The 10,001-nt window shown below is 32.5% G+C and overlaps 1 protein-coding gene across 3 annotated transcripts; it reads right to left on the bottom strand.

Annotated features, from left to right (window-relative positions):
* Window positions 1-1,286: 1,286 nt before the first annotated feature.
* LOC109860637 (protein tipE) lies at window positions 1,287-9,093 on the bottom strand. 3 transcript variants are annotated; one of them, XM_020439870.1, is made up of 4 exons: window positions 6,869-9,093; window positions 5,157-5,490; window positions 4,724-4,789; window positions 1,287-1,688 (listed from the first exon to the last, which is right to left on the bottom strand). In XM_020439870.1, the coding sequence occupies exons 1-3, from the start codon at window positions 7,383-7,385 to the stop codon at window positions 4,762-4,764; spliced, it is 879 nt and encodes a 292-aa protein (XP_020295459.1). In that variant the 5' UTR covers window positions 7,386-9,093; the 3' UTR covers window positions 1,287-1,688; window positions 4,724-4,761. The 3 variants fall into 3 exon arrangements, with proteins under 3 accessions (XP_020295459.1, XP_020295458.1, XP_020295457.1); XM_020439869.1 differs by lacking the exon at window positions 4,724-4,789 and having other exon boundaries at window positions 6,869-7,388; window positions 7,621-9,093; XM_020439868.1 differs by lacking the exon at window positions 4,724-4,789.
* Window positions 9,094-10,001: the final 908 nt, after the last annotated feature.

The following is a 10,001-nucleotide window of genomic DNA, read 5'->3' as shown; positions in this document are numbered from 1 at the left end:
AGAGAGAGAGAGAGAGAGAGAGAGAGAGAGAGAGAGAGAGAGAGAGAGAGAGAGAGAATTCTCTCGGTCAGATTGGCCAATTATGTATACCAGCTGAGACGAGAGTAGTTCACCAAGTTTAATGTATGACAGCTGAGATTGTTACTTTGTTGGCTGTCACTTTCGCTACCTTCCTTTCTTTGTTTTCTAATATTATCAGTCATGGAAATGACAAGTGATAAAAAGTAAAAAGACATTTCCTAGAAAGGAATTACAAGGTATTTCTTAGAGAGGCTGTCTTCGAATTTGTTTTACGTTGGAGTATAATACTTGAAAATACGAGAAATGTTATGACATTTGATTCCAATCGCGCGGTTCTTCGCATTTGTCGTCTCGATATGTATTATTAATAATAATATTTCAAAATGCAGCGCGAATAAATTCAATTCCGACGTTCTCGACGTATGCAACATATGCGATAAAGTGTATATTATAGAATAGTAAAGGTAATATAGGTATATTAGTAAAGGTAATATAAAAGAACAATAAAAAATAAAAATACATATATACCTATAAGTATGTGCGCGCGCGTGTGCGTGTTTTGTGTGTGTAAGATTTTTTCTACATTTTTCCTTAGAGCCAAAAAGATACTATTATAATATAATTTCTAAGACACATATATACTTTTTACAATTTCAAAAGATTTTTTTTCTGTAAATAAAAAGATAGGGAAAAGGCAATAACGAATTACACCTGTTCGGATAAAATTCTTTTTTAACCCAAGGATTTAGAAAAAGATACAAATGTTTCGATCTTCTTCAGTGTTTCTACATAAAAAAAATTACAAAGAACGCATAATTTATTCGCGACGATAATGAAGAATATGGATAAAGAAAAAATATGTTACAAACATACTTAGTTTGAGGAAAAAAAAGAAGAAGTAGCAACTAAGTAACCGTCAGTCGTACGCAAGACGCAAAACACCCTCCCGCTTCAAAGACAACCAATAGACTGAGTCTAAATATGTTTATAGCGTATCTTCTGTATCCATATTCTTTATTATTGTCGCAAATAGATCGTGCATTTATTGTAATTTTGTTATGTAGAGACACTAAAGAAGATCCCATAGTGAATTAAAACATTTGTATCTTTTTTTAAATCCTCGGATTAAAGAAGAATTTTACCCGAACATCAAATGTAGCTTGTTATTGCCTTTTCCCTATCCTTTTATTTAAACATACAACGAGCACAAAACATAATTTTTTTCTCTGTTATAATTTTTTCTATAATAGCATTCATCGTGTCCAATGTAGAATTAATTTTGTAACTAAATTTTATAGAAATATTTTTATGAAGACTTTCATAAAATATGAAACATCAACATATATGTTTTGCTTAATAGTTGAATCACTCAAAAAATAATATTTAGAAGAATATTGAGTTACGTGAGGTACGCGGCTACTTAGAATTTGTTCATGTAACATATCTATATCTGTGAAAGCTGTCGATTATTCCGAGTGCACGGAATTACTTACGGCATCCGATCGATAACTAGAGATCTTTCTACACATTCACATTTTCGTTGAGACGGTGAGTGCAGTCACGGCTTTTGGGCGTCACACTCGTTTCGTTAATGAGATGAATACGCCTTTTGGAGCTAATTAGCGAGAGATGATGAATCAATTTCCATTTCTGCGAATCGTTCTTTTCTGTAATAATATGATAAAAGTGTATTTCTATTTCTAAAACAGAGCTTCGTGTTTCGTTGTGGACCAAAACAATAGTGATAAAAGTGATAAAGTGTTTTTTACATCTATAAATTATATATAGTAAATTATATATAGTTACATCTATAAATTATATATAGTAAAGCAGTAGAACATTGATTTGTTGAACTACTCTTTATGATAGAGAGAAAGAATTTGAATTGCATGCGGTATAAAACTTCTTCATAAACTATATCGCCGTTACAAATATTTAACCTTTCCCAGACAGACATGGATCTCCCAGACCCACTCAAAAATTGCAGCCGGTGTCTTAAGTAGATATTAGTTCAGAACAACATTTGTGTGTGTGCGTGTGTGTGTGTTTGTGAGGATACTAAACAAAAGTAAAGAATTTTGACAGCGTCGATAGCTTTGTGAGTTTACTTGTAAAATTTGAAAAGAGTCTGACAAACTCAAGTCTGTCCGAAGGCATTCTTTGAAAAATAAATAAATATTTTTCAGGTTGAGCATTTTTTATGTATCAAGTAATTGATATTTTTTTCATAATTTTATGGTATTTTATCAAAATCTATGTACATTTACAGCGATTTGCAGTGAATATTTTGATTCTGCTTCGGAATTCAAAAAAATACTATTGTTGCGAGATGCGTTTCGTCGAGGAAGCGGTGCGCATTATGTTGTTCGATGGATCGTCGGAGCAATTGTTTGGGAGAGGAACGGGTAGCAACGAGTTATGTAGCAACGGGTTGTTGTTAACGCCTATCTTCGGATTGAAAAGAAGAATCGGAGTTTTGAAGAGGTTCGAGTAGCGGCTCCGAAATATAATTACGAGTTTCTCCGTTTCTATATCTGTTCTCGCGAATAAAGCCTGTTATTTATTTCTCGTGTGTTCTTTTTTCTGCAGAGCGCGAAATCGTGGCGAGAGTGTGACACTATATTAAGAGGGTCCTGGAGCGTACTATGGGTGCGTTCACTTTGGACGCTTACGCGCTTTAAGCGTCAGTCTGTCTTTATTGTTGTTTAAATATAGAACAAAAATAGATTGACGCTCAAAGCGCGTAAGCGCCCAAAGTGAACGCACCCTATATATATCGTGACTATACTGTTATCGATACAAATGTTATCAACCATAGAACGTCGTTAGAGAAATAAGGACATACATATGTAAAAAAAGGTTATGTTAGATTTAAACGTATTATAGATTATTTGTGTATTGTGGACTTCTAAATCATAGTCTAATAGTCTTATTACATTCTTCAATGTTATGTCTACCTCAGATACTTTTTGGTTTTTATAAATAACTCTTGAACTTCAAATATCAGTACATTAAAAGTAGAGGTGATTGTTAACTTCAACAATTTTTGTTAAGTTTTTGATATATTGAAAAGTACTCGAGATTAATTTCATTATTTTCGTTTATTCTGTAGAGCTGTTTTTCTATCCGAGCAATAAATACTAAATGCAATCTAAAATACAAATTACTCGTTTGATTGGTATAACAGGAAGGTGCAGGATTTTCTTAAGAGAATGCATTAAATGTGCTGCCGAACAATAAAACAATATTTTCCTATTCATAATTATGTCTTTTTCTTGTTGTAATTTCAATTTTTTTAAACCATTTTAATACCACAAAATACATGAAACAATATCCACTATGCATTATCTACCATTATACCTGAAAAATCCCTTTTACTTGAATCTTCTCTAAAATAACAGTTTTTTTTATACCAATGTTTTATCTCAAACTATAAACAATCTTCTGCAAAACCGGAGCTAAATTTGGAAAAAATGTTAATCACAAAAATAATGACGATTTTTTTTAAAGAAAGAACTAATATTTTGAAAAACAGTTGCTTCCTTTTTCTTCACGCTTATATCTCAGCAACTATACGACATTTCTTCAATACGTTCTTTTGTTTGATAGAAAATCACTCAAATTTTCTAGTAAAAACAAGATTATGTCAAAATATTGATTTATAACTAAAATATTGCGTGTCAAAGGTAAGCGCTTGAAAAATGCATTCTTCGAAAAACATCTCAAAAGACTTAGTGTGAAAATGTTTGTAATTTTTAAATATTTAAAAGACAATTTTTTCACTGAAAATACGAGCGATTTTCTACAAAACTGTTGGAATTTTGCACAAATCTTAATTATAAAAAAAATGACAAATTGTTAAATAAAAACTCTTTGTTTCAAAAAAAAATTGTCAGACTTTTCTTTAAACGCTTATGTTTTTGAAGATATTAAAAATGTTTTTAATTTGTTTTTTATTTACACATTGTTGCTCAAAATTTCGATTAAAAACCAAAGTTGAAAAAATATTGATTTTTCGTGAAGATATTTGATTTTAAAGTTGTGTAGGTCTTATAGACCCAGTCTGTCTGACTTGTAAGTCATTTGTGAGGTCTGTCCGCAAAGCGTTAAGTTAAAACTAATGTATACAAAAAAGAAAAAAGCATCAAAATTGATTTAAACATTTATTCAATTATATTATTATTAAATAAAAACTCTTATTAAGGATAATTATTTTGTTTTTATAAGTGTTCTGCAAACATATTAAGTTTTATATATTATATGTATAAATATACATATTTTAAAAAACGTTTTTTGTATATATGTAATTTAATACCGCAAATTATAAAAATATACTCTCCAAATAGAATGAAAATGGAAAGAGATAATAACGAAAGCAAACATAAAACACATGAATGCTCAGTTAACTTACGTACTTTAACAAACAAATCATTATATATACACAATGGAACACGAAGATGATCAAGATTATACCAAACTTTGAGAAATGATCTTTAAGATATTGTTTAAAGCGGTATTTGCAGCCGAAAGAGTTTAGTAAGTATGATAGTAATTATAACGTTGAGACGATAATAAAATATGTACGTTAGATGTTCGGCTTTGTTTTATGTATGGTGAAAATATGTATAGAGAAAAAGGTCATTTATAAAAGCTTATATATTCATCTCTTCAAATATATATATACATATACATATATATATACCTTTTAAATTGGATGACTTCTAGCATAGTTGTAAACTATTATCGATTTTTTATAGTCATGCAGCAGCTGTAATAGTATAACAATTGCGATATTAACACCACTTTACTAGTATCGTATATGTGTGAGATTCATCATTGTTATAAGTTTGTATTCTTAATCTAAATAACATTAACACACATATGCAGATTCAACGTTTGGTGATGTTATTTATCAAAGCATTTTTATTTTATCTTACAAACAATTCTTGCACACTACGTTCTCTAAACCAAACTACTATATAGTCTAAATATATTCTAATTAAGCTAATATACAATTAAACAAAAGAAATATTTTATTTGTTCTGTATCAATGTACAGATATATATATCTTTAACTATAATAACAATTTCGGAGTCTACAATCAGATATTAAATTTTTAATGAAGTTTTGTTTACCTGAGTTCATTGCTTCTAGATCTTCTCTTGTTCCGTGACGAATGTCGTGGTGGTGGCGTGCAACTGCAGTCACAGTGCATCACACATAATGCGACGCCGGTTGCGAGAGTGACTACGAAGGGCGCCGCAAAGTAATGTATGATAGTAGCAATCTGTTCCTCGCGATTATATTCCGGTATGACTATGCTACCGTTCACTCGGCTGTAATAGCAGGGAAACCTTGCACCTTCGTAACCCATTTCGCGGGTAAAGTTTTCGCAATTGACTGCTGGTGGATACCCGCAACCCTTGATGTTTACCAGCAGCACCGCCTCGACATTCCCCGGGGAAGACACTGCTCAAAAATATTTCATATAAAGAATAAATATATATCAAGAGAGATTATGATTTTATTCATGTCGAATTCACGCAATTTGTATAAAAAATGTTTATTGTTATATGACCAGCAAAAACTATTTTTTGTATCTATTGAATTTTTGTTTCATCAACAAAACGTTTTGTTGGCAAAACAAAAATCTCAATAAGCTTAGCAAATTTTTCTTGCTGGCAATATAATAACTAAATTTTAGCTATTTGGAACACGATTTGATAGATTTCAATTTCTCTTGAAATTTCGACATATGTATATTGTGCGTTCTAGTTCTTTATCTTACAGGTAATTAAATAAGAGAAATAAGAAAAAGTATCACAGTATAAAATATCAATTATATTCTATATTTGAATTATATGTTTTATGCTCTTGTTGCATGTTTAAATAAAAAGATAGGGAGAATGCAATAACGAGCTACACTTAATAAAATTCTTAGAATTTTACTCGAACATCAAGTGTAGCTCGTTATTACCTTCTCCCTATTTTTTTCTTTGTTACTTCTTGAATCGAATCAACTTCTATCTAAATAGTCTAATAATATTTTTTACTTTTCAGACTGTCATCGTGATATTTGTTTATTGTTTAAGAGGATGCTGAAGCAATGGCTAACAGCTGCTCAGCCACTACATGTGCTGTCCAGTAGGTGATGCCCTTTAGTCGGATCGAGACAAAGATAGATAACATGATAAAGACAAGGATAGACGTATGTTTTTCTAGTGCTTTTGCTAAAATTGTAATCATTTTAGTTCCAGATTTCTTTTCTTACAAAACTTCAAAATCCTTTTTGAATCACTCAAAATATTTGTATGTTTCTAATTTTTGCTAAAAATATTGTTTTTCTTTTGGATTCATACGGCCGTTTTTAAAATATGAAGCAAAAATATAGTTTCTGTAATATCAGTCTATAAACTTTTTTCTGATTTTTTCATATTTTTGTTTTATGCAATTTTTTAGTATATTCTCTTTTTTCTGAAGCGTTTTTCATTCCAATTAATAGTTTATATAAAAATTGGATTTATGCAGTTGGTAAAATAGGACGCATCCTCTTAAAGCTCACAAGTCATACTTTGGCATTTCAAATATCTGCTTTAGTTGTTTTATTCTGTTTTGTTATTTTTATATATGTTTTTATATATATTTATATATGTTTATATATGTTTCTATACATGTTTTTATTAAATTTTATTATATAATTTTAATCAATTTACTTTATAATTTTAATCAATTTACAAGAGATCTTACTGCCAGAATCACACACACGCAAGTACTTATCAAACAGTACGAACATCGCAAAACCTATACTATAAGAAATGTTAAAGACATTGCAATTTAGCGATCTTACTGTTAGCGACACTAGTGATGTTGACGGTGGTGTTCCTATCGGCAGTTTCGTTCTTCAAATTCGCAGTGTTCCACGGTGTATAGGTGACATACACGTGACTGCATCTGTACACATCACTAGTGCATCCTTCGCGGCATGATGTCCATGTACAGTTGTAAAGACCGATTAAATTCTCTCGCCTTGAAGTAGTACACGTCACTGGTTCAGGCGAGAAGTCTGCCGCCAGGGTGCTAATAGCTGGGTCGACGTAGAGTGGCACCAAGAAGAGAAGCGCAGTGCCACCTGAGGTGGCAACGAAAGCCAACGCCGATGTAGCGTAAAAATTCAACCGCTGGCGGCAAGTACGTCGCGGCGGTCGACGCCGCGACGTTCCAAACCGGGATTCCAACAGCTTGCGACGACGTAGCTCGTCGCGGCTTCTACTGTTGCTTCGACGCTCGCGATCCCTGCGCTCGCGATCGCTCTGACATTGACTGCAGTTGGCATTCAGTAAGAGTTCGGAGCTGCTACCCCGCATCACCTAGAATGACTTTTATTTACAGGAAGACGAACGCTACAAACTTCTTTAACTAGTGATGTTTGGTAATAAATCTTTATAGAGATGAGTCGATCTACGGTCGATGCAGATCTATCATTACTTCATTCTTCAAAATTAATTGTCGCGCAAACACGTATTGATTATCTTGAGAACATCCAAAGAAATTAATAATAGATCAATTCGTGATTTCTAGGATAATATCGTGATTTCTTACTTCGCTAACGATGCATCGAGCAAAATCGTTTGTTAGCTCGATGTTTTAAAATCGCGTCGCTTTGTCTTCCAAGTTGAGAAAAAGTTTATCGAACGTGTGAGAGTTAGTTCTTAATGTTATATGCGAAAATGTAGTTTGTGGTAGTCGAGAAATTTTTGATAAACTTTTGTTGCTTAGTATTGTTTGTAAACACACTATTATTACAAATATTTTGTCTAAAATCTTGGGAAACACTATAAAAAGTGATCTTGTAATCGATACAGCGCGCTCCGTAAACGCTATGTTGCAATTGCCTCGATGTTTATGCGAACGGATCAATGAACTTGATTATCTGCTGCGTTCGTATCTTCAAATTTGATATCTATCTGAGTGGGCACTTTAAATCTCGATATCACGTAGATTGGCTACACAGTGCTTCTTTAAGATGCCTTTAAATTTTCTTCTTTTTTGTTCCAGACTATCATTGACAGTTTCTATCTTATTAGTATGAATAAATTAGTATGTATCTGCAAATAATCAATTGTTACACATTGAAAAAGTCGCAGTATCTCCGAGATGTTGATTTATCGATAATCCCAAGTTAAACCTGCTATTTGTTGATTTGATTGTTGAAAACATACGTTGTGGTAGTTGAATGACGGTTGTCAAAGTCAAAGGAAGTCGATATCGCGTTTAATAAACTTACTGACAAAATACGATGTGACGCGACTGTTTTTATTTACTATATTCCGATTTTTCGTGAAATTGAAGACTAATTGATGATTGTAATTATGCTAAAAGAAAACCACAATTGTCAATAATGTATATCCTGTCCGCAAATAAATACGCTTTTTATTTGCACGCTTGCAGTTAACAGAGTGATCGCACCACAACACGCGCTTCAGATCGATTCGCAGTCTATCCGCTAAAGACTGAATGCTCGACGCACATTCTTCTATAAATTCTTTGTTTTTTCACGATCTATAATTCTCTTTGCCTCTCACGTAAAAGAACACTCACAATAACATCAGTTCACATCCGCAACTGGTTGCCATACATCTCTGTCTATCTGTTTGTCTCTTTCTCTCCTCTCTCTTGCTTTCTCTCTTCTCTCTTCTCTCTCTCTCTCTCTCTCTCTCTCTCTCTCTCTCTCTCTCTCTCTCTCTCTTTCTTTCTTTCAAAACTGGTCACCACATCGATTCTAAGATTCTTGTCATGCGCGAGTCGTAAACCGCCGATGATCGACGCGCCGTTGTTGATCTCTTCTGAATATATGGAAGCACACACCGGTACGCGAGATCGAATTGCGAGTTAGTTTCGTTGATTTTGCAAATTACAAGAATATGTATATGTCACGTAAAACGCTTGCAAACGTGCAACTGATGTGCAATTAACAGATGTTTACGCGAAGAACGAAATGCCTTACGTTCTATTATTGCAAGCCGAACACTTTGCGCATTCCTAGCGAGTGCCGACTGCCTCACAGATCGTGAGGTAAAGCGTGACTGTTCGACCACATAAGCGAAGAGTCCTCGACAGGACAGGTTGTGGTCCGAAGCGACAGGGCGGGGTTCCAGACGCGCATGAGCGACGGGTATAACCCTACCTCTCGTACCCCGTTGTACCACCCCCGCAATGCATTCTCCTTGTTTACGCTTTTGCCTCTGTTCACAAGATGTTTCGAATCTCATAAATATTTTAAAAACAATTAAGACTTATTAACATTAACATAAGGTTTTTAATCTGAGATAAAATAAATGATTTTTTGTATAATCTACTACTATATTACGGGATACATTTAATACAATCTGCTACTATTATTACTGGCTACATTTATATATTACATTTATTAATACTTACATCTACTACTATTATAGTATATTACAATACATTTGTTTTATACGGGATACACATTTAATCTTAAATGTATGTAATTAAGGCCAATAAAAGCTCAAACACTGCTGGTTGTGTGTTAAATTGGTTTTATTATTGAAGAAAAGTTGAGATAGCTGCAAACGTTTTAACTTATTGATGCGGTCCTTATCAATGCAACATTTCTGATAAAAATATGCAAATAATGTTAGGAAGACTACTGTATTGTAAAAAACTGTATTGCAACGCTAAAGGGATAATGAATTATTTACAATTATTTAGATTGCGATGTAAAAGTCTTATAGATTTGATTTTTTACATATATAGCAATGCACAATTCTTATAAATTCAATTGTTTAAGTAGATCAAGTTGATCAATAACTGTGTGTCAAACGTTGTCAAGATGATAATTATAACAATAGTAACAAAAAAATAAAATAAATAAATAAAAAATATTAAAATAAATGTCAAAATAAAAATTATATTTTAAAAATGTCATAATTTAGTAAACTAATAATATACTCAAATAA

This window comes from Pseudomyrmex gracilis, unplaced genomic scaffold (genome assembly GCF_002006095.1).
Source record: "Pseudomyrmex gracilis isolate BER0280 unplaced genomic scaffold, ASM200609v1 scaffold_438, whole genome shotgun sequence".
NCBI classification, from domain to species: Eukaryota; Metazoa; Arthropoda; class Insecta; order Hymenoptera; family Formicidae; genus Pseudomyrmex; species Pseudomyrmex gracilis.
This window is presented reverse-complemented; position numbering and strand designations above follow the sequence as displayed.

Coding starts and splice junctions, on each gene's coding strand:
- LOC109860637 (XM_020439868.1), bottom strand. CDS start 7,385: ATGCGGGGTAGCAGCTCCGAACTCTTACTGAATGCCAACTGCAGTCAA. Junction 5,491..6,868: donor CATCACTAGTGTCGCTAACA/GTAAGATCGCTA, acceptor ATTTTTGAGCAG/TGTCTTCCCCGGGGAATGTC. Junction 1,689..5,156: donor TCTAGAAGCAATGAACTCAG/GTAAACAAAACT, acceptor ATATTATTACAG/AAAAGAACGATTCGCAGAAA.